Source organism: Ranitomeya imitator, chromosome 7 (genome assembly GCF_032444005.1).
Source record: "Ranitomeya imitator isolate aRanImi1 chromosome 7, aRanImi1.pri, whole genome shotgun sequence".
Classification (NCBI taxonomy): Eukaryota; Metazoa; Chordata; class Amphibia; order Anura; family Dendrobatidae; genus Ranitomeya; species Ranitomeya imitator.
In genome coordinates, this window is record NC_091288.1 from 218,809,145 (window position 1) to 218,833,881 (window position 24,737).

Sequence of the window (24,737 nt, forward strand, 5' to 3'; positions counted from 1 at the left end):
TCCCCCGTCCTCTTCCTCACACTGGGGGCACACGGTCCCCCGTCCTCCCCTCACACTGGGGGCACACGGTCCCCCGTCCTCCCCTCACACTGGGGGCACACGGTCCCCCGTCCTCCCCTCACACTGGGGGTACACGGTCCCCCGTCCTCTCCTCACACTGGGGGCACACGGTCCCCTGTCCTCCCCTCACACTGGGGGATACACGGTCCGCCGTCACCGTCCTGCCTCCTCCTCGGCTCCGGCCGCACTGACTGAGCTGAGGGGCGGTCGCTCGTTCCCTTCAGCTGCGGTGCACGCCGGGAGGCCGCATTGTTCCAGCTGATGCCGCACGGGGTCTCCGGAGCAGCAGGCGCAGGGGCCGGCGCCGCCGCCGTGTGTCCGGGGGGGAGATGCTGCTGTGAAGGCGGCTGCGGAGATGTCATTCCCGGGGCCCGGGCGGCCGGTGCCGGCTCCGCTGTGCTCCGGGGTGTTCGGGGGGATCCTGCCGCCGCCCCTCGGCCACAAGTTCTACTGTCACAACGGCGCCGCCAGCGGAGGAGGAGCGGTGTCAGCCGGGGCCCAACACCCGGGGGCCACACACTGCGCCGGGGAGCCCGAGCCTGACCGGCCCATCGGATACGGAGCGTTCGGGGTGGTGTGGTGAGTGGGGGGCGACGTGCGTGTATATAGGGGGCAGGAGCGGTATATATGTGTGTATATGGGGGGCAGGGTATACAGGAGGGGTATATATGTGTGTATATGGGGGGCAGGGTATACAGGAGGGGTGTATATGTGTGTATATGGGGGGCAGGGTATACAGGAGGGGTATATATGTGTGTATATAGGGGCAGGGTATACAGGAGGGGTATATATGTGTGTATATGGGGGGCAGGGTATACAGGAGGGGTGTATATGTGTGTATATAGGGGGCAGGGTATACAGGAGGGGTGTATATGTGTGTATATAGGGGGCAGGGTATACAGGAGGGGTATATATGTGTGTATATAGGGGGCAGGGTATACAGGAGGGGTATATATGTGTGTATATGGGGGGCAGGGTATACAGGAGGGGTATATATGTGTGTATATAGGGGGCAGGGTATACAGGAGGGGTATATATGTGTGTATATAGGGGGCAGGGTATATATGTGTATATAGGGGCAGGGTATACAGGAGGGGTATATATGTGTATATAGGGGCAGGGTATACAGGAGGGGTATATATGTGTGTATATAGGGGGCAGGGTATGCAGGAGGGGTATATATGTGTGTATATAGGGGGCAGGGTATACAGGAGGGGTATATATGTGTGTATATAGGGGGCAGGGTATATATGTGTATATAGGGGCAGGGTATACAGGAGGGGTATATATGTGTATATAGGGGCAGGGTATACAGGAGGGGTATATATGTGTGTATATAGGGGGCAGGGTATGCAGGAGGGGTATATATGTGTGTATATAGGGGGCAGGGTATGTAGGAGGGGTATATATGTGTGTATATAGGGGGCAGGGTATGTAGGAGGGGTATATATGTGTATATAGGGGCAGGGTATACAGGAGGGGTATATATGTGTGTATATGGGGGGCAGGGTATACAGGAGGGGTATATATGTGTGTATATGGGGGGCAGGGTATACAGGAGGGGTATATATGTGTGTATATGGGGGGCATGGTATGTAGGAGGGGTATATATGTGTGTATATAGGGGGCAGGGTATACAGGAGGGGTATATATGTGTGTATATAGGGGGCAGGGTATACAGGAGGGGTATATATGTGTGTATATAGGGGCAGTGTATACAGGAGGGGTATATATGTGTATATAGGGGCAGTGTATACAGGAGGGGTATATATGTGTGTATATAGGGGCAGTGTATACAGGAGGGGTATATATGTGTATATAGGGGCAGTGTATACAGGAGGGGTATATATGTGTGTATATAGGGGGCAGGGTATGTAGGAGGGGTATATATGTGTGTATATAGGGGGCAGAAGGGGTATATATGTGTGTATATGGGGGGCAGGGTATACAGGAGGGGTATATATCTGTGTATATGGGGGGCAGGGTATGTAGGAGGGGTATATATGTGTGTATATAGGGGGCAGGGTATACAGGAGGGGTATATATGTGTGTATATAGGGGCAGTGTATACAGGAGGGGTCTATATGTGTGTATAGGGGCAGGGTATACAGGAGGGGTATATATCTGTGTATATGGGGGGCAGGGTATACAGGAGGGGTATATATGTGTGTATATGGGGGGCAGGGTATACAGGAGGGGTATATATGTGTGTATATAGGGGGCAGGGTATGTAGGAGGGGTATATATGTGTGTATATAGGGGGCAGGGTATACAGGAGGGGTATATATGTGTGTGTATATAGGGGCAGTGTATACAGGAGGGGTATATATGTGTATATAGGGGCAGGGTATACAGGAGGGGTATATATGTGTATAGGGGCAGGGTATACAGGAGGGGTATATATGTGTGTATATAGGGGGCAGGGTATACAGGAGGGGTATATATGTGTGTTTATAGGAGCAGGGTATATAGGAGCAGTATATTCAGGAGGGGTATATGTGTGTATATAGGGGCAGTGTATACAGGAGGGGTGTATATGTGTATATAGGGGCAGGGTATACAGGAGGGGTATATATGTGTGTATATAGGGGCAGTGTATACAGGAGGGGTGTATATGTGTATATAGGGGCAGGGTATACAGGAGGGGTATATATGTGTGTATATAGGGGCAGGGTATACAGGAGGGGTATATATGTGTGTATATAGGGGCAGTGTATACAGGAGGGGTGTATTTCCAAAGCGTTTGATACCGTGCCGCACAAGAGGTTGGTACACAAAATGAGAATGCTTGGTCTGGGGGAAAATGTGTGTAAATGGGTTAGTAACTGGCTTAGTGATAGAAAGCAGAGGGTGGTTATAAATGGTATAGTCTCTAACTGGGTCGCTGTGACCAGTGGGGTACCGCAGGGGTCAGTATTGGGACCTGTTCTCTTCAACATATTCATTAATGATCTGGTAGAAGGTTTACACAGTAAAATATCGATATTTGCAGATGATACAAAACTATGTAAAGCAGTTAATACAAGAGAAGATAGTATTCTGCTACAGATGGATCTGGATAAGTTGGAAACTTGGGCTGAAAGGTGGCAGATGAGGTTTAACAATGATAAATGTAAGGTTATACACATGGGAAGAGGGAATCAATGTCACCATTACACACTGAACGGGAAACCACTGGGTAAATCTGACAGGGAGAAGGACTTGGGGATCCTAGTTAATGATAAACTTACCTGGAGCAGCCAGTGCCAGGCAGCAGCTGCCAAGGCAAACAGGATCATGGGGTGCATTAAGAGAGGTCTGGATACACATGATGAGAGCATTATACTGCCTCTGTACAAATCCCTAGTTAGACCGCACATGGAGTACTGTGTCCAGTTTTGGGCACCGGTGCTCAGGAAGGATATAATGGAACTAGAGAGAGTACAAAGGAGGGCAACAAAATTAATAAAGGGGATGGGAGAACTACAATACCCAGATAGATTAGCGAAATTAGGATTATTTAGTCTAGAAAAAAGACGACTGAGGGGCGATCTAATAACCATGTATAAATATATAAGGGGACAATACAAATATCTCGCTGAGGATCTGTTTATACCAAGGAAGGTGACGGGCACAAGGGGCCATTCTTTGCGTCTGGAGGAGAGAAGGTTTTTCCACCAACATAGAAGAGGATTCTTTACTGTTAGGGCAGTGAGAATCTGGAATTGTTTGCCTGAGGAGGTGGTGATGGCGAACTCAGTCGAGGGGTTCAAGAGAGGCCTGGATGTCTTCCTGGAGCAGAACAATATTGTATCATACAATTATTAGGTTCTGTAGAAGGACGTAGATCTGGGGATTTATTATGATGGAATATAGGCTGAACTGGATGGACAAATGTCTTTTTTCGGCCTTACTAACTATGTTACTATGTTACTATGTTACTATGTTATATGTGTATATAGGGGCAGGGTATACAGGAGGGGTATATATGTGTGTATATAGGGGCAGTGTATACAGGAGGGGTGTATATGTGTATATAGGGGCAGGGTATACAGGAGGGGTATATATGTGTGTATATAGGGGCAGTGTATACAGGAGGGGTGTATGTGTGTATATAGGGGCAGTGTATACAGGAGGGGTGTATGTGTGTATATAGGGGCAGTGTATACAGGAGGGGTGTATGTGTGTATATAGGGGCAGTGTATACAGGAGGGGTGTATGTGTGTATATAGGGGCAGGGTATACAGGAGGGGTATATATAGGGTCAGTGTATACAGCAGGGGTATATATGTGTATATATAGGGGGCAGTGTATGCAGGAGGGGTATATATGTGTGTATATAGGGGCAGTGTATACAGGAGGGGTATATATGTGTATATATAGGGGCAGTGTATACAGGAGGGGTATATATAGGGAGCAGTGTATACAGGAGGGGTATATATGTGTATATAGGGGGCAGGGTATGCAGGAGGGGTATATATGTGTTTATATAGGGGCAGGGTGTACAGGAGGGGTATATATGTGTATATAGGGGCAGGGTATACAGGAGGGGTATATATGTGTATATAGGGGCAGGGTATACAGGAGGGGTATATATGTGTATATAGGGGCAGGGTATACAGGAGGGGTATATATGTGTGTATATAGGGGCAGGGTATACAGGAGGGGTATATATGTGTATCTATAGGGGCAGTGTATACAGGAGGGTTATATATGTGTGTATATAGGGGCAGTGTATACAGGAGGGGTATATATGTGTATATAGGGGCAGTGTATACAGGAGGGGTATATATGTGTGTATATAGGCAGTGTATACAGGAGGGGTATATATGTGTGTATATAGGGGGCAGTGTATACAGGAGGGGTATATATGTGTGCATATAGGGGCAGGGTATACAGGAGGGGTATATATGTGTGTATATAGGGGCAGGGTATACAGGAGGGGTATATATGTGTGTGTATATAGGGGGCAGGGTATACAGGAGGGGTATATATGTGTGTATATAGGGGGCAGGGTATAAAGGAGGGGTATATATGTGTGTATATAGGGGGCAGGGTATACAGGAGGGGTATATATGTGTATATAGGGGCAGGGTATACAGGAGGGGTATATATGGGGGACAGTGTTTACAGGAGGGATATATATATGGGGGCAGTGTATATAGGAGGGGTATATATGGGGGCAGTGTATACAGGAGGGGTATATACAGTTAGGGCCAGAAATATTTGGACAGTGACACAATTTTCGCGAGTTGGGCTCTGCATGCCACCACATTGGATTTGAAATGAAACCTCTACAACAGAATTCAAGTGCAGATTGTAACATTTAATTTGAAGGGTTGAACAAAAATATCTGATAGAAAATGTAGGAATTGTACACATTTCTTTACAAACACTCCACATTTTAGGAGGTCAAAAGTAATTGGACAAATAAACATAACCCAAACAAAATATTTTTATTTTCAATATTTTGTTGCAAATCCTTTGGAGGCAATCACTGCCTTAAGTCTGGAACCCATGGACATCACCAAACGCTGGGTTTCCTCCTTCTTAATGCTTTGCCAGGCCTTTACAGCCGCAGCCTTCAGGTCTTGCTTATTTGTGGGTCTTTCCGTCTTAAGTCTGGATTTGAGCAAGTGAAATGCATGCTCAATTGGGTTTAGATCTGGAGATTGACTTGGCCATTGCAGAATGTTCCACTTTTTGGCACTCATGAACTCCTGGGTAGCTTTGGCTGTATGCTTGGGGTCATTGTCCATCTGTACTATGAAGCGCCGTCCAATCAAATTTGCAGCATTTGGCTGAATCTGGGCTGAAAGTATATCCCGGTCCACTTCAGAATTCATCCGGCTACTCTTGTCTGCTCTTATGTCATCAATAAACACAAGTGACCCAGTGCCATTGAAAGCCATGCATGCCCATGCCATCACGTTGCCTCCACCATGTTTTACAGAGGATGTGGTGTGCCTTGGATCATGTGTCGTTCCCTTTCTTCTCCAAACTTTTTTCTTCCCATCATTCTGGTACAGGTTGATCTTTGTCTCATCTGTCCATAGAATACTTTTCCAGAACTGAGCTGGCTTCTTGAGGTGTTTTTCTGTCTATTTTTGGTATTGATGAATGGTTTGCATCTAGATGTGAACCCTTTGTATTTACTGTCATGGAGTCTTCTCTTTACTGTTGACTTAGAGACAGATACACCTACTTCACTGAGAGTGTTCTGGACTTCAGTTGATGTTGTGAACGGGTTCTTCTTCACCAAATTAAGTATGCGGCGATCATCCACCACTGTTGTCATCCGTGGACGCCCAGGCCTTTTTGAGTTCCCAAGCTCACCAGTCAATTCCTTTTTTCTAGGAATGTACCCAACTGTTGATTTTGCTACTCCAAGCATGTCTGCTATCTCTCTGATGGATTTTTTCTTTTTTTTCAGCCTCAGGATGTTCTGCTTCACCTCAATTGAGAGTTCCTTTGACCGCATGTTGTCTGCTCACAGCAACAGCTTCCAAATGCAAAACCACACACCTGGAATCCACCCCTGACCTTTTAACTACTTCATTGATTACAGGTTAACGAGGGAGACGCCTTCAGAGTTAATTGCAGCCCTTAGAGTCCATTGTCCAATTACTTTTGGTCCCTTGAAAAAGAGGACGCTATGCATTACAGAGCTATGATTCCTAAACCCTTTCTCCGATTTGGATGTGGAAACTATCATATTGCAGCTGGGAGTGTGCACTTTCAGCCCATATTATATATATAATTGTATTTCTGAACATGTTTTTGTAAACAGCTAAAATAACAAAACTTGTGTCACTGTCCAAATATTTCTGGCCCTAACTGTATGTGTATATGGGGGGGCAGGGTATACAGGAGGGGTATATATGTGTGTATATAGGGGCAGGGTTATACAGGAGGGGTATATATGTGTGTATATAGGGGGCAGGGTATACAGGAGGGGTATATATGTGTGTATATAGGAGCAGGGTATACAGGAGGTGTATATAGGAGCAGTATATTCAGGAGGGGTATATGTGTGTATATAGGGGCAGTGTATACAGGAGGGGTATATATGTGTGTATATAGGGGCAGTGTATACAGGAGGGGTGTATATGTGTATATAGGGGCAGGGTATACAGGAGGGGTATATATGTGTGTATATAGGGGCAGTGTATACAGGAGGGGTGTATATGTGTATATAGGGGCAGGGTATACAGGAGGGGTATATATGTGTGTATATAGGGGCAGTGTATACAGGAGGGGTGTATGTGTGTATATAGGGGCAGTGTATACAGGAGGGGTGTATGTGTGTATATAGGGGCAGGGTATACAGGAGGGGTATATATAGGGGCAGTGTATACAGCAGGGGTATATATGTGTATATATAGGGGGCAGTGTATGCAGGAGGGGTATATATGTGTGTATATAGGGGCAGTGTATACAGGAGGGGTATATATGTGTGTATATATAGGGAGCAGTGTATACAGGAGGGGTATATATGTGTATATATAGGGGCAGTGTATACAGGAGGGGTATATATGTGTATATATAGGGGCAGTATACAGGAGGGGGTATATATGTGTGTATATGGGGCAGTGTATACAGAAGGGGTATGTGTGTATATAGGGGCAGTGTATGCAGGAGGGGTATATATGTGTTTATATAGGGACAGTATACAGGAGGGGGTATATAACTGTATAGGGGCACTGTATACAGTCAAGAGGTATATATGTGTGTTTATATAGGGGCAGTGTATACAGGATGGGTATATATGTGTATATAATGGCAGTTTATACAGGACGGGATGTGTGTATATATAGGGGCAGTGTATACAGGATGGGTATATATGTGTGTGTATATATAGGGGGCAGTGTATACAGGAGGAGTATATGTGTGTACATAGGGGCAGTTTATACAGGACGAGGATGTGTGTATATATAGGGGCAGTGTATACAGGAGGGGTATACATAGGGGCAGTGTATACATGAGGGGTATATATATATATGTGTGTGTGTATAGGGCTAGTGTTTACAGGAGGGGGTATATAGGGCTCAGCCTCCTCTCCTCGGCCTGTCTCTGAGCACCTTGTACTTCTGTGTCTTGCTCAGTGGTGGTCGGGCTCGGCCTCCTCACCTCGGCCTTGTCTCGGAGCACCTTGTACTTCTGTGTCTTGCCCAGTGGTGGTCGGGCTCGGCCTCCTCACCTCGGCCTTGTCTCTGAGCACCTTGTGCTTCTGTGTCTTGCTCAGTGGTGGTCGGGCTCAGCCTCCTCACCTCGGCCTTGTCTCTGAGCACCTTGTGCTTCTGTGTCTTGCTCAGTGGTGGTCGGGCTCGGCCTCCTCACCTCGGCCTTGTCTCTGAGCACATTGTACTTCTGTGTCTTGCTCAGTGGTGGTCGGGCTCAGCCTCCTCTTCAGTCGTATCTCTGAGCACCTTGTACTTCTGTGTCTTGCCCAGTGGTGGTCGGGCTCGGCCTCCCCTCCTCAGCCGTATCTCTGAACACCTTGTGCTTCTGTGTCTTGCTCAGTGGTGGTCGGGCTCGGCTTCCTAACCTCGGCCGTGTCTCTGAGCACCTTGTATTTCTGTGTCTTGCTCAGTGGTGGTCGGGCTCGGCCTCCTCACCTCGGCCGTGTCTCTGAGCACCTTGTATTTCTGTGTCTTGCTCAGTGGTGGTCGGGCTCGGCCTCCTCACCTCGGCCGTGTCTCTGAGCACCTTGTGCTTCTGTGTCTTGCTCAGTGGTGGTCGGGCTCAGCCTCCTCACCTCGGCCTTGTCTCTGAGCACCTTGTGCTTCTGTGTCTTGCTCAGTGGTGGTCGGGCTCAGCCTCCTCACCTCGGCCGTGTCTCTGAGCACATTGTACTTCTGTGTCTTGCTCAGTGGTGGTCGGGCTCAGCCTCCTCTTCAGTCGTATCTCTGAGCACCTTGTACTTCTGTGTCTTGCTCAGTGGTGGTCGGGCTCAGCCTCCTCTTCAGTCGTATCTCTGAGCACCTTGTGCTTCTGTGTCTTGCTCAGTGGTGGTCGGGCTCGGCCTCCTCACCTCGGCCGTGTCTCTGAGCACCTTGTATTTCTGTGTCTTGCTCAGTGGTGGTCGGGCTCGGCCTCCTCACCTCGGCCGTGTCTCTGAGCACCTTGTATTTCTGTGTCTTGCTCAGTGGTGGTCGGGCTCGGCCTCCTCACCTCGGCCGTGTCTCTGAGCACCTTGTACTTCTGTGTCTTGCTCAGTGGTGGTCGGGCTCAGCCTCCTCACCTCGGCCGTGTCTCTGAGCACCTTGTACTTCTGTGTCTTGCTCAGTGGTGGTCGGGCTCGGCCTCCTCACCTCGGCCGTGTCTCTGAGCACCTTGTATTTCTGTGTCTTGCTCAGTGGTGGTCGGGCTCGGCCTCCTCACCTCGGCCTTGTCTCTGAGCACCTTGTATTTCTGTGTCTTGCTCATTGGTGGTCGGGCTCAGCCTCCTCACCTCGGCCGTGTCTCTGAGCACCTTGTACTTCTGTGTCTTGCTCAGTGGTGGTCGGGCTCGGCCTCCTCACCTCGGCCGTGTCTCTGAGCACCTTGTATTTCTGTGTCTTGCTCAGTGGTGGTCAGGCTCGGCCTCCTCACCTCGGCCGTGTCTCTGAGCACCTTGTATTTCTGTGTCTTGCTCAGTGGTGGTCGGGCTCGGCCTTGTCTCTGAGCACCTTGTATTTCTGTGTCTTGCTCAGTGGTGGTCGGGCTCGGCCTCCTCACCTCGGCCGTGTCTCTGAGCACCTTGTACTTCTGTGTCTTGCCCAGTGGTGGTCGGGCTCGGCCTCCTCACCTCGGCCGTGTCTCTGAGCACCTTGTATTTCTGTGTCTTGCTCAGTGGTGGTCAGGCTCGGCCTCCTCACCTCAGCCGTGTCTCTGAGCACCTTGTATTTCTGTGTCTTGCTCAGTGGTGGTCGGGCTCGGCCTCCTCACCTCGGCCGTGTCTCTGAGCACCTTGTATTTCTGTGTCTTGCTCAGTGGTGGTCGGGCTCGGCCTCCTCACCTCGGCCGTGTCTCTGAGCACCTTGTATTTCTGTGTCTTGCTCAGTGGTGGTCGAGCTCGGCCTCCTCACCTCGGCCGTGTCTCTGAGCACCTTGTACTTCTGGCCTCCAGAGAGGCTGCAGCTCTGGAATGTCTCAGTACTTTTTCTGTGGCTTTTTTTCAATCTTATTTGTCTCTCTGGTGACTGATAGCTTTTTTCCATTCTGTGATCTCCCCAATATCTGACAAATCATAATTTCTGCGTCCTCTGTAGACTCGGAACAATCTGTGACTTTTCAGAGTCAGGAATTTTTTTTTATAGCCCATTTTGCCTGAGGGAACACACTCTGCCCAATAATGCTGCACCCCGTGTGTGTGATATATGTGCATCCGTGTATATATATAGGGGGCTGTGCACGTAATGTATGAGGGATGCTGGAGGTGATTGGGTGCGGGGGTTATATAAGGATGAAGAGTTTACAGGGTTTCTCCCAGAAAATTATTACAGTTATGTTTGTTTCCTTTGTATGTATTGGAAAAAAAACATAGAAAAAAGGGCAAATTGAAGATAATTTAACACTAAACCGCAAAATTGTTGGCACCTTTCCAAAATTGTGGGTAAACAACTTTATTTCCAGCATGTGATTGATGCTCGTTCACATTCACATGTGGCAAGTAACAGGAGTGGGCAATATTAAAATCACACCTGAAACCAGATAAAAAGGGAAGAAGCTGACTCAATCTTTTCTTTGTGTGTCTGCCGCACTAAGCATGGAGAATAGAAGGAGGAGAAGAGAACTGTCCGAGGACTTGAGAACCAAAAGTATTAAACCGTATCATGAATCTCAAGGTTACAAGTCCATCTCCAGAGATCTTGATGTTCCTTTGTCCACGGTGCGCAATATAATCAAGAATTTTACAACCCATGGTACTTTAGCTACCATATTTTTTTTACTTTGAGATCCACTTTTTCCCCAGAATTTGGTAGGAAAATGAGGGGGTGTCTTATAGTCTGAATACCGGGGAAGCGGCGGTGGTGGCTCGGGTCACAGCAGGCGAAGTAGGGTCACCGCTGTAGGAAGCTGGCGGCGCCAAAATTTCAATCTGTGCATGTTTTGCCTCTGCTGTCATTGTATCGAAGACCGCCGGGAGATCAGTGTGCGCAGCAGGGACCCCTCCTCCTAGCCAAGTACCCTCAACATCGCCCCACTCCTGTCATATGACGTAAATGTGACCCTGCTCCTGCCTTCTGTGACCCTGCTCCTCCAGCGGCACCCATCGGTAAGCTACATTTGGACTGTAAGACGCACCTGTGGCCCGTGACATGCCTGATCCTGATGATAGTTTAAAAATTCTTGTCCGAAAAATACTGTGTAATCTACGTCGACAGCAGAGAAAGATTGATGAAAGGTTGCAAGTCTGGATAGTCCGGATGGTGGATTATCATTTTCCAAAGAAGTTCAAGCTGTCCTGCCGGCTTAGGGTGCATCAGTGTCAGCACAAGATATTCCTCCACGTGTGAATAAAATTAAACCCTATGGCAGGAGACCCCGGAGTACCCCACTGCTGACACATAGACAAAAAAAGCTAGACAGCAGACCAAGATGGAACTTTTTGGTAAAACACATCATTCTACTGTTTACCAAAAACAGAATGAGACGTATAAAGAAAAGAACACAGCACCTATAGTCAAGTATGTTGGAGGTTTGAGGTTGTTTTGCTGCCTCTGGGACTGTGAGAGAATAAGAGAGAGAACGTTTTAAGGCATTTTTATTACTTACTGCAAAGTCAGAAGTTTCCATCCATTTCATTAGTATTTGGTGCCATTGCCCTTACACTGAATGACTTGGGTCAGACATTTGGGATCTCCTTCCACAAGCTTCTCACTATAGTTGATTGGAATTTGTTTCCTCCTGACAAAACTGGTATAACTGATCCAGGGTTGTAGATCGCCTTGCTGTCACCGGACTTTTCAGCTTTGCCCGTAAATTTTCCATAGGATTGAGATCAGGGCTTTGTGATGGCCGCTCCAACACATTGACTTTGTTATCCTGAAGCCAATTTACCATGTTGGCAGTATGCTTCGGGCCATTGTCCATTTGGAAGACCCATTTCCACCCAAGCTTTAACTTCCTGGCTGATGTCTTGAGATATTTCTTCAGTATTGCCACATGATTTTCTTTTCTCATGATGCCATCTATTTTGTGAAATGCATCAGTCCCTCCTGCAGCAAAACAACCCCACAACATAATGCTGCCACCACCGTGTTTCACAGTGGGGATGGTGTTCTTAGGCTTCCAAGCTTCTCCCTTTTTCCTTCAAACGTAACGATGGTCATTATGCCCAAAAAGTTCAACTTTAGTTTCATCAGACAACAGGACAGGTCTCCAGAAATTAAGGTCTTTGTTCCTGTGTGCATTTACAACATTAATCTGGCTTTTTTTATGATTCTTTTGGTGTAATGGCTTCTTCCTGGCAGAGCGGCCTTTCAGCCCATGTTGATACAGAACTCGTTTCACTGCGGATATTGACACAGTCTTACCAGCTTCTGCCATCTTCTTCACAAGGTCTTTTGCTTTTGCCTTGGGTTGATATGCACGTCAGACCAAAGCACGTTCATCTCTGGGACACAGAACCCATCTCCTTCCTGAGCGGTATGATGGCTGGACATTCCCATCTTATTTGTACTTGCGTATAATTGTTTGTACAGATGAACGAGACACCTTCAGGTATCTTGAAATTCTTCCCAAGGATGAGCCAGACTTGTGCAAGTCCACAATTCTCTTCCTGATATCTTGGCTGATTTCTTGAGACTTTCCCATGATGCTACAGAAAGAAGCAGTGTGTTTCAGGTGTGCATTAAAATACATCCACAGGTGTGTCTCAGATGTTGCCAAAAAACCATCAGACGCTTCCAAACACACATTATCGTATGGACAGTCCAGAATTGTTTACAGGCATAGTAATCTTAGTGGATGGAAACTTCTGACTTTGCAGTAAGTAATAACAATGCCTTACAACATTCTCTCATTATTCTGGCATTTGGCAAATATTAATAATTATGGTAATCCTAATTACATAGTAACATAGTAACATAGTTAGTAAGGCCGAAAAAAGACATTTGTCCATCCAGTTCAGCCTATATTCCATTATAATAAATACCCAGATCTACGTCCTTCTACAGAACCTAATAATTGTATGATACAATATTGTTCTGCTCCAGGAAGACATCCAGGCCTCTCTTGAACCCCTCGACTGAGTTCGCCATCACCACCTCCTCAGGCAAGCAATTCCAGATTCTCACTGCCCTAACAGTAAAGAATCCTCTTCTATGTTGGTGGAAAAACCTTCTCTCCTCCAGACGCAAAGAATGCCCTCTTGTGCCCGTCACCTTCCTTGGTATAAACAGATCCTCAGCGAGATATTTGTATTGTCCCCTTATATACTTATACATGGTTATTAGATCGCCCCTCAGTCGTCTTTTTTCTAGACTAAATAATCCTAATTTCGCTAATCTATCTGGGTATTGTAGTTCTCCCATCCCCTTTATTAATTTTGTTGCCCTCCTTTGTACTCTCTCTAGTTCCATTATATCCTTCCTGAGCACCGGTGCCCAAAACTGGACACAGTACTCCATGTGCGGTCTAACTAGGGATTTGTACAGAGGCAGTATAATGCTCTCATCATGTGTATCCAGACCTCTTTTAATGCACCCCATGATCCTGTTTGCCTTGGCAGCTGCTGCCTGGCACTGGCTGCTCCAGGTAAGTTTATCATTAACTAGGATCCCCAAGTCCTTCTCCCTGTCAGATTTACCCAGTGGTTTCCCGTTCAGTGTGTAATGGTGATATTGATTCCCTCTTCCCATGTGTATAACCTTACATTTATCATTGTTAAACCTCATCTGGCCTAAAGCGGGAAAGGTTTATTCTGATTTCATGTCAGATGTGTCTTTATATATAGTGGATGGAAACTTCTGGTGTCATTTGTACGTCCAATTTGCCTTTTTATCCTGTTTTTTTGTGTTGTTCCAATACACACAAAGGAAATAAACGTATAACAAAAATACATGTAATTGTAATAATCTGCGAGAACTACTTCATTTTCTGGAACAATTTCAAGGAAGCTTACCGGGCTGTGGAGTCAGTCGGAGGTTACCGATTCCACAGTCCTGATGCCAACACTGTCGGCCGTGAGTGTATAAGGGTGCAATCGCGGGGGATGCTGGATCTCGGGCACAGTCCTGCGTGTCTCTGTGCTGCTGCTGCGCCTCTTTCCCATTTTTGTATTTTCCACCGTTTCCTTCATTACAATCTACAACTTCCAAGGACGATTCCCAGCCTTCTGGTGCCGGGTGTCCTTGCTTCGCGCCCTCTGTGCCAGTCTCGCCAGTCTTATCTATTATACTACAGTTGTGAACGGGGCAGAGGCTTCTTAATGAGGGCACCACACCCCACTGGTATATGTCCGAGTGAGACGCTGGGCACCTATAGTGGCACCTCTCTTACAGCTATAACAGAACACCTTTCTTGTCCTGCAGGTCGGTGACTGACCCCCGAGATGGCAAACGTGTCGCACTTAAGAAGATGCCAAATGTCTTCCAGAACCTAGTGTCCTGCAAGCGAGTGTTCAGGGAGCTGAAAATGCTCTGCTTCTTCAAGCATGACAACGTAAGAAGCGGGCGCTCGGGCTGAGGGGCATCGCGGGTGGGCACACGTGGGATAAGGCGGACGAGTGTGGTACAGTTACATAGTCTGCCGACTATGACTTGTACCCTCTGCCCGAGATTGATGGAACATATTTGTGCCTACGTATTGCATGCCTCTATCACTGGTGCTGGGCAGGTGGCACAACTAGTCCCGACCTGTACAAAACTGGTGGGGTGAGAAATACGTGACCGGCTCTGCTCACAACCCACTGGGATCCAACATGAGTGCTAGTGGGTGTGAGGACCACCGGGGCTGGACACACAGATCTTAGCAGGTTTTTGTGCTGGGCTTTGGCAGTGCGACTGTCGGGAGGAAGATGGGCAATAATCGTATATTTCTGACCACTCTGCTCTTTTGTCGCAGGTCCTGTCCGCCCTCGATATTCTGCAGCCCCCACAGATCGACTGCTTTGAAGAGATGTATCCTGAGTCAGCCGGGGTGTGTGTGTTGGGTACTGGGCGATTGACTGGGGTGTGGGTGGAGCTGCCCATTAGGTAGCACTGTGGTAGCTGGACAGATGGGGGCGCCGTGCCGCTCTGCCTGTTGGGTCTGTCACAATGTATCCAGGGCTCCAGATTGATACATTGTAACCATCAGACGCAGATACGTTCCGGCCCCCGATGCTCTGATACATTGTAACCATCAGAAGCAGAGACGTTCCGGCCCCCGATGCTCTGGATACATTGTAACCATCAGACGCAGAGACGTTCCGGCCCCCGATGCTCTGGATACATTGTAACCATCAGACGCAGAGACGTTCCGGCCCCCGATGCTCTGGATACATTGTAACCATCAGACGCAGAGACGTTCCGGCCCCCGATGCTCTGGATACATTGTAACCATCAGGCAGAGACGTTCCAGCCCCCGATGCTCTGGATACATTGTAACCATCAGACAGACGTTCCGGCCCCCGATGCTCTGGATACATTGTAACCATCAGACGCAGAGACGTTCCGGCCCCCGATGCTCTGGATACATTGTAACCATCAGGCAGAGACGTTCCAGCCCCCGATGCTCTGGATACATTCTAACCATCAGACACAGACGTTCCGGCCCCCGATGCTCTGGATACATTGTAACCATCAGGCAGAGACGTTCCAGCCCCCGATGCTCTGGATACATTCTAACCATCAGACACAGACGTTCCGGCCCCCGATGCTCTGGATACATTGTAACCATCAGGCAGAGACGTTCCAGCCCCCGATGCTCTGATACATTGTAACCATCAGACGCAGAGACGTTCCGGACCCCGATGCTCTGGATACATTGTAACCATCAGACAGAGACGTTCCGGCCCCCGATGCTCTGGATACATTGTAATCATCAGATGCAGAGACGTTCCGGCCCCCGATGCTCTGGATACATTGTAACCATCAGACAGAGACGTTCCGGCCCCCGATGCTCTGGATACATTGTAACCATCAGACAGAGACGTTCCGGCCCCCGATGCTCTGGATACATTGTAACCATCAGACAGACGTTCCGGACCCCGATGCTCTGGATACATTGTAATCATCAGATGCAGAGACGTTCCGGCCCCCGATGCTCTGGATACATTTTAACCATCAGACAGAGACGTTCCGGCCCCCGATGCTCTGGATACATTGTAACCATCAGACAGAGACGTTCCGGCCCCCGATGCTCTGGATACATTGTAATCATCAGATGCAGAGACGTTCCGGCCCCCGATGCTCTGGATACATTGTAACCATCAGACAGAGACGTTCCGGCCCCCGATGCTCTGGATACATTGTAACCATCAGAGACGTTCCGGCCCCCGATGCTCTGGATACATTGTAACCATCAGACAGAGACGTTCCGGCCCCCGATGCTCTGGATACATTGTAACCATCAGACAGAGACGTTCTGGCCCCCGATGCTCTGGATACATTGTAACCATCAGACAGTCGTTCCGGCCCCCGATGCTCTGATACATTGTAACCATCAGAGACGTTCCGGCCCCCGATGCTCTGGATACATTGTAACCATCAGAGACGTTCCGGCCCCCGATGCTCTGGATACATTGTAACCATCAGAGACGTTCCGGCCCCCGATGCTCTGGATACATTGTAACCATCAGACAGAGACGTTCCGGCCTCCGATGCTCTGGATACATTGTAACCATCAGACAGAGACGTTCCGACCCCCGATGCTCTGGATACATTGTAACCATCAGAGACGTTCCGGCCCCCGATGCTCTGGATACATTGTAACCATCAGAGACGTTCCGGCCCCCGATGCTCTGGATACATTGTAACCATCAGACAGAGACGTTCCGGCCTCCGATGCTCTGGATACATTGTAACCATCAGACAGAGACGTTCCGGCCCCCGATGCTCTGGATACATTGTAACCATCAGACAGAGACGTTCCGACCCCCGATGCTCTGGATCCATTGTAACCATCAGACAGAGACGTTCCGACCCCCGATGCTCTGGATCCATTGTAACCATCAGACAGAGACGTTCCGACCCCCGATGCTCTGGATCCATTGTAACCATCAGACAGAGACGTTCCGACCCCCGATGCTCTGGATCCATTGTAACCATCAGACACAGAGACGTTCCGGCCCCCGATGCTCTGGATACATTGTAACCATCAGACACAGAGACGTTCCGGCCCCCGATGCTCTGGATACATTGTAACCATCAGACAGAGACGTTCCGACCCCCGATGCTCTGGATACATTGTAACCATCAGAGACGTTCCGGCCCCCGATGCTCTGGATACATTGTAACCATCAGACACAGAGACGTTCCGGCCTCCGATGCTCTGGATACATTGTAACCATCAGACAGAGACGTTCCGGCCCCCGATGCTCTGATACATTGTAACCATCAGACGCAGAGACGTTCCGACCCCCGATGCTCTGGATACATTGTAACCATCAGACAGACGTTCCGACCCCCGATGCTCTGGATCCATTGTAACCATCAGACAGGGACGTTCCGACCCCCGATGCTCTGGATACATTGTAACCATCAGACACAGAGACGTTCCGGCCTCCGATGCTCTGGATCCATTGTAATCATCAGATGCAGAGACGTTCCGGCCCCCGATGCTCTGGATACATTGTAACCATCAGAGACGTTCCGGCCCCCGATGCTCTGGATACATTGTAACCATCAGACAGACGTTCCGACCCCCGATGCTCTGGATCCATTGTAACCATTAGAGACGTTCCGGCCCCCGATGCTCTGGATACATTGTAACCATTAGAGACGTTCCGGCCCCCGATGCTCTGGATACATTGTAACCATCAGACACAGAGACGTTCCGGCCCCCGATGCTCTGGATCCATTGTAACCATTAGAGACGTTCCGGCCCCCGATGCTCTGGATACATTGTAACCATCAGACAGGGACGTTCCGACCCCCGATGCTCTGGATACATTGTAACCATCAGACACAGAGACGTTCCGGCCCCCGATGCTCTGGATACATTGTAACCATCAGACACAGAGACGTTCCGGCCTCCGATGCTCTGGATCCATTGTAATCATCAGATGCAGAGACGTTCCGGCCCCCGATGCTCTGGATACATTGTAACCATCAGAGAAGTTCCGGCCCCCGATGCTCTGGATACATTGTAACCATCAGACGCAGAGACGTTCCGGCCCCCGATGCTCTGGATACATTGTAACCATCAGACGCAGAGACGTTCCGACCCCCGATGCTCTGATACATTGTAACAAACCCTGACAATCCTCTTATTTTAGCCGATCTGCAGCATTTGTTTCGTGTGTCCTCCGTTGTGTCTTGGAAGTGTTTAGTTAGATTGACAGCGGGGTTACCATGGTTACCAGGTCGGGGTGCGTCCATTCTGATACTGTCCAGTCACCTTTGACAACAAATATTCCGCCAGCAGTAACAGAGGAACGGTACAGCAGAGCTGAGGGAAATGAAGCTCCAGAATATTTACTGCAGCGGACAGGACCGCAGGTGACGGGGCCATTGTGAACCGAATTGTTCCATTCCTGACAGCAAGCAGAGATCTTGACAATGAAATGTAATGACGTAATCTTGACCCTTCCGTAGAGGTATACATATTATTATTACAGATATTCTATGACCTTGACTGCGACCTCTGGCAGATACGTCATCACCGAGCTCATGCAGACCGACCTCCACAAAGTCATCGTGTCTCCGCAGCCGCTCAGCGCAGACCACATCAAGGTCTTCCTCTACCAGATACTGCGGGGTGGGTGAGATGGTGGCCGGTGCCCCTGCCCCGGAGGAGCTGGGGGGATCTGCCCCGGAGGATCTGCCGGTATTAACCCTTGTGTTCCTTGCAGGACTGAAGTATCTGCACTCGGCGGGGATCCTGCACAGAGACATCAAGCCGGGGAACCTGCTGGTGAACAGTAACTGCGTGCTGAAGGTCGCGTCCCGCGGCTGGCCCTGTTTTGCCATTGTTCTTGCTTTTTGCTCCTGTTATTTCTATTACCGCTGTATTCCACAACTTATGTTCTATCCTCCAGTCACATCCAAAGCTGCATTCTCGATCCCTTCCCCCCCTTGAATTAGCCCTGTGCCAACGGACTGGTTGGATTAGTGGACCGTGCCGCAATTGCATAGTCCCCAGGTGGGAGATCCTGCAGAGCTAATGGGAAATTGGTGCAGCTCTGGATGCAACTGGAGTAGAAGCCCCAGCGTAAGTAGCAGGAAGGGTTGCAGCTTTGGTCATGCGGTGTCTGTCCTCTCCTCAGATCTGCGACTTTGGTTTGGCGCGGGTGGAGGAGCTGGATGAGTCGCAGCACATGACCCAGGAGGTGGTGACCCAGTATTACCGCGCTCCGGAGATCCTCATGGGCAGCCGCCACTATCAGAACGCCATCGACATCTGGTCTGTGGGCTGCATCTTTGCCGAGCTTCTGGGGAGGCGAATCCTGTTCCAGGCGCAGAGTCCGATCCAGCAGGTACGTAAAGTGCACCCTTTACCCTCCATAGTTCTGAGGGCCTGCTCTGTGCAGACACTGAACCAGCAGGTACGTATAGCGCCCCCCGGTGGGCAAAGTGCACCCTTTACCCTCCATAGATCTGAGGGCCTGCCCTGTGCAGACGCTGAACCAGCAGGTACGTATAGCGCCCCCCGGTGGGCAAAGTGCACCCTTTACCCTCCATAGATCTGAGGGCCTGCTCTGTGCAGACGCTGAACCAGCAGGTACGTATAGCGCCCCCCGGTGGGAAAAGTGCACCCTTTACCCTCCATAGATCCGAGGGCCTGCTCTGTGCAGACACTGAACCAGCAGGTACGTATAGCGCCCCCCGGTGGGCAAAGTGCACCCTTTACCCTCCATAGATCCGAGGGCCTGCTCTGTGCAGACGCTGAACCAGCAGGTACAACCAGGTGATAGGAGGTAGAGCTGACCTGACATTTTCTTGCTGCCTCCTACTTGTTCAGGGTCTGTTCTAGGGCTGTGAGCCATACTCTGAAGACACTGACCGTGCGGGTATAACCAAGCAGTGTGAGATGGAGCAGAATCCACGTTTCCTTGCCACACCTGCTTCTTCAGTGTCTGCACAGAGCACGGTTCACAGCCTTAGAAGAGACCCTGAACAAGTAGGAGGCAGTGGCGAAACGTGAGCTCTCCTCTACGTCACCTTATTCGGCTGCACCTCCTGGTTCAAGGCCTGCACCGAGCGGGAGTCGCAGCCCTAGAAAAGACCATGAACAAGCAGGGGGCGGCAAGAACATGTCAAGTGTGCTCTGCCTCATATCACCCGGCTGTACCAACCTGTCACTAAGCCTCTCCCTCACGACGCCCGTGCCTCGGATGCTCCTGCATAGGGGGCTCCGGTTCCCACTTGCTCGTCCACTCACCTTTCACAATAGGCCGAAAATAAGCTCTGCACACACCACCCAGCTTTCCCAAGCACCTGATCGGTCCTCTTCTGGCACTCCGGCATACACAGTGTAACACAACTCAGCCATTCTCGCCCCATCAGTTCCGTGTAGAACAGCGAGGAACAAACTTATTACATTTTATATTTAATGTAGAAAAAGGAGTTCAGCTCTGCAGAACGATGAAATAATAAAGACCTAAATACAGGAAAAAACGGCAACATAAAGGGATAAAGCACAGAAACGTCTGCTGGATCCATGAGAGCCTCTGGTGGAGGAGAACGCCGCGGGAAACATGGGACAGATCTGCAACACTGGGGGCTTCTCCTGGGGTCTGACACATAGATGAGCTGTTATAGAAGGTCTCACCGGACCCCTCACTCCTCCCTCCGCTGAGGAAAGAGGACGGCAGATCAGATCCTAATCCAGGTTTACGCCTCATTTCTGCTGTGGGTCATATTTTCCCTCAGGATCCTCCTAGAGAAACAATATGGCCGTCATCTCACCGGACCCCCAGCACTCTATACAGACCACACAGGAGGGAGATAGACCCATAATTCAGGAAGATATCGCGCTCCTGGCGGTCTCCGATACCAACACTCGCAATTTCCTCCCCGATCACAGATACAGCCATGGATTCTGTAAAAATGAAATAATTCAAAAATCCTTAAAATCTTTCTTTACCCGGTCCTATATGCGCAATACAGACAGATCGGCTGCACAAGGTGAAAGCATTGACGCCCCCTGTGTTTAGAGGGCATCTGTCAGCAGGATTCTATTAAATCTGTGAGCAGCATAGTATAGAAGAAGAGACCCCGATTCCAGGGATGTATCGCTTATAAGGTTACATGGTGTAGTTTCAATACAATTGGTGTTTTATCAGCAGGAGATTATCACTGCAGGACTAGGCGTCTCGTGCCTCCTGGTCCAGCCTCGCCCCCGCCACTGATTGGCAGCTTGCTGACAATGCACAGTGTACACAGGAAGCCGCCAATCAGTGGTGTGGGTGGAGTTATTCAGAGAAAGCGGTCAATCAGCGGTGTGGGCGGGGTTATACACAGCCCCGCATTCTGACCACTGCTACATCCACAGCAGAGAAAACAGGGATGGTCTCAAAACTGCACCAAGCAGCCCAGTGACACATGTTTGGAATCAGGTTCTCTGCCCTTACATAATGCTGCTGTCAGACCAAAAACCCGCTGACAGATTCCCTTTAATACCTATATGCTAGTGGAGGCATACAAGTACACGTATGCTGGCCCAGATGGGGTGCGTATGCTGGCCCAGGTGGTACGTATGCTGGCCCAGGTGGTGGGTATGCTGGCCCAGATGGTGCGTATGCTGGCCCAGACGGTGCGTATGCTGGCCCAGACGGTGCGTATGCTGGCCCAGACGGTGCGTATGCTGGCCCAGACGGTGCGTATGCTGGCCCAGACGGTGCGTATGCTGGCCCAGACGGTGCGTATGCTGGCCCAGACGGTGCGTATGCTGGCCCAGACGGTGCGTATGCTGGCCCAGACGGTGCGTATGCTGGCCCAGACGGTGCGTATGCTGGCCCAGACGGTGCGTATGCTGGCCCAGACGGTGCGTATGCTGGCCCAGACGGTGCGTATACTGGCCCAGACGGTACGTATACTGGCCCAGGTGGTGCGTATGCTGGCCCAGACGGTGCGTATGCTGGCTCAGAGGGTTACGTATGCTGGCCCAGAGGGTTACGTATGCTGGCCCAGATGGTGCGTATGCTGGCCTAGATGGTGCGTATGCTGGCCCAGAGGGTGCGTATGCTGGCCTAGATGGTGCGTATGCTGGCCTAGATGGTGCGTATGCTGGCCCAGAGGGTGCGTATGCTGGCCTAGATGGTGCGTATGCTGGCCCAGAGGGTGCGTATGCTGGCCCAGATGGTGCGTATGCTGGCCCAGATGGTACGTATGCTGGCCCAGATGGTGCTTATGCTGGCCCAGAGGGTGCGTATGCTGGCCTAGATGGTGCGTATGCTGGCCCAGGTGGTCATCTGACACTTTCTCCGTCACACTCCGTGTCTGCTCGCCATCAGATAACCTGCTTCACAGTGCAGGCAGTGGTCCAGGACCCCCGGCCTCTGATCTGTGTGACTTCTGACAACCTGCTGTTTGAGTGTCTGTGGTAGCGCTGTGAAGCATGCCCTGTGCAGACTCTGAACCAGCAGGTGATATGAGGCAGCGCAGACGTCCTATTTCCCGGCTGCTCTATCTTGTTCGGGGTCGGTTTCAGGGCTGTGATCCTCGCTCTGCGCAGACTCTGAAGCTCCAGGAATAACCGTGTATGGAGGTGGAGACGCCGCCGTGCTTTCCTGCTCCCTACTTGTTCAGTGTCTGCTCTGCTGCATTGTGGGAGATGTCGTTTCCTCTGTCGCGGCGCTGTCTTCAGGCCCTGTGTACATGGAGTAAACCTGCTGTGTATTTTGCAGCTGGACCTGATCACCGATCTGTTGGGGACCCCTCCTCTGACTGCCATGCGCTCCGCCTGCGAGGGAGCGAGAGCCCACATACTGCGCGGCCCGCACAAGCCGGTAATCATCAGCTCTTCTATTGCCATTAAAGGGCCGGCGTCCTGGGGATAAAGCGTAATAATCATACAGTGTTATTTGTCCCCAATACCTCTGCTTGCTGTCGCTGAATGAGGGTGAATACCCGTCCTGACCTAACCTTTTCTGTCGGCAGCCTTCCCTCTCTGTCTTGTACATGCTGTCTGGTGAAGCCACCCACGAGGCCGTTCACCTGCTGTGCCGGATGCTGCTGTTTGATCCGGTGAGTCTTGCACCTGCTCCTCAGGGGAGGGACTTGTTGCCACCTGTGGGCGGCGGCCTCCCAGTGTAATAATGTCTCCTGTGTCTTCAGATGAAGAGGATCTCTGCTAAGGACGCCCTGGCCCACCCGTACCTGGAGGAGGGGCGCCTCCGTTACCACACGTGCATGTGTCACTGCTGCTATTCCGTGTCCTCTGGACGCGTCTACACTGCAGATTTTGAGCCCACGGCCGGCGACCGGTTTGATGATTCCTATGAGAAAAGCCTCACATCTGTCTGGCAGGTCAAAGGTCAGTGAGCCGAGCGGGGGTCCGGGGGTCCTCACCCGTAGTCAGTGACTAATGCTTGTGTTTTGGCGCAGAGCTGGTTCATCGCTTCATCACAGACCAACAACAGGGCAAGCGGCCTCCTCTGTGTATAAACCCGCACTCGGCCGCGTTCAAGACCTTCATCAGGTGCGCGACCAACGCAACGTACAAGGCGTAGCCTGCACCCCATGGTCAAAAATGTCTGACCCTCACAGCCTACTGTAATGAAGTGTAAGGTCACCCCACGTGGACCTGTCCCCTCCCGAGGCCCAGGAAATTGTCCCATTACCCCCGGCCCATCTCCCCTGAGCCTCTGCCTTGTGGACTGGTCTCCTGAACCCCACACCATTACCCCCGGCCCATCTCCCCTGAGCCCCTGCCTTGTGGACTGGTCTCCTGAACCCCACGCGTTTACCCCCGGCCCATCTCCCCTGAGCCCCTGCCTTGTGGACTGGTCTCCTGAACCCCACGCCATTACCCCCGGCCCATCTCCCCTGAGCCCCTGCCTTGTGGACTGGTCTCCTGAACCCCACGCGTTTACCCCCGGCCCATCTCCCCTGAGCCCCTGCCTTGTGGACTGGTCTCCTGAACCCCGCGCCATTACCCCCGGCCCATCTCCCCTGAGCCCCTGCCTTGTGGACTGGTCTCCTGAACCCCGCGCCATTACCCCCGGCCCATCTCCCCTGAGCCCCTGCCTTGTGGACTGGTCTCCTGAACCCCGCGCCATTACCCCCGGCCCATCTCCCCTGAGCCCCTGCCTTGTGGACTGGTCTCCTGAACCCCGCGCGTTTACCCCCGGCCCATCTCCCCTGAGCCTCTGCCTTGTGGACTGGTCTCCTGAACCCCGCGCCATTACCCCCGGCCCATCTCCCCTGAGCCCCTGCCTTGTGGACTGGTCTCCTGAACCCCGCGCCATTACCCCCGGCCCATCTCCCCTGAGCCCCTGCCTTGTGGACTGGTCTCCTGAACCCCGCGCCATTACCCCCGGCCCATCTCCCCTGAGCCCCTGCCTTGTGGACTGGTCTCCTGAACACCGCACTCTGTCTCTTACCTTTAAGATCAGCCTCCTCCTG

General features: G+C 50.7%; 1 protein-coding gene across 3 annotated transcripts in view; it reads left to right on the forward strand.

Annotated features, from left to right (window-relative positions):
- Positions 1-300: 300 nt before the first annotated feature.
- LOC138645597 (serine/threonine-protein kinase NLK2) overlaps positions 301-24,737 on the forward strand; it is a 32,859-nt gene continuing 8,422 nt past the window's right edge. For 2 of the 3 annotated variants that reach the window (XM_069735017.1, XM_069735019.1), the window contains exons 1-10: positions 301-639; positions 14,559-14,688; positions 15,091-15,146; positions 18,821-18,927; positions 19,022-19,107; positions 19,436-19,645; positions 23,018-23,119; positions 23,271-23,357; positions 23,448-23,646; positions 23,718-23,811. In XM_069735017.1, the coding sequence (XP_069591118.1) occupies positions 416-639; positions 14,559-14,688; positions 15,091-15,146; positions 18,821-18,927; positions 19,022-19,107; positions 19,436-19,645; positions 23,018-23,119; positions 23,271-23,357; positions 23,448-23,646; positions 23,718-23,811 (1,295 nt within the window). In that variant the 5' untranslated portion in view covers positions 301-415. The remainder of the gene's footprint in view (positions 640-14,558; positions 14,689-15,090; positions 15,147-18,820; positions 18,928-19,021; positions 19,108-19,435; positions 19,646-23,017; positions 23,120-23,270; positions 23,358-23,447; positions 23,647-23,717; positions 23,812-24,737) is intronic. The other variant, XM_069735018.1, reaches the window with a different exon arrangement.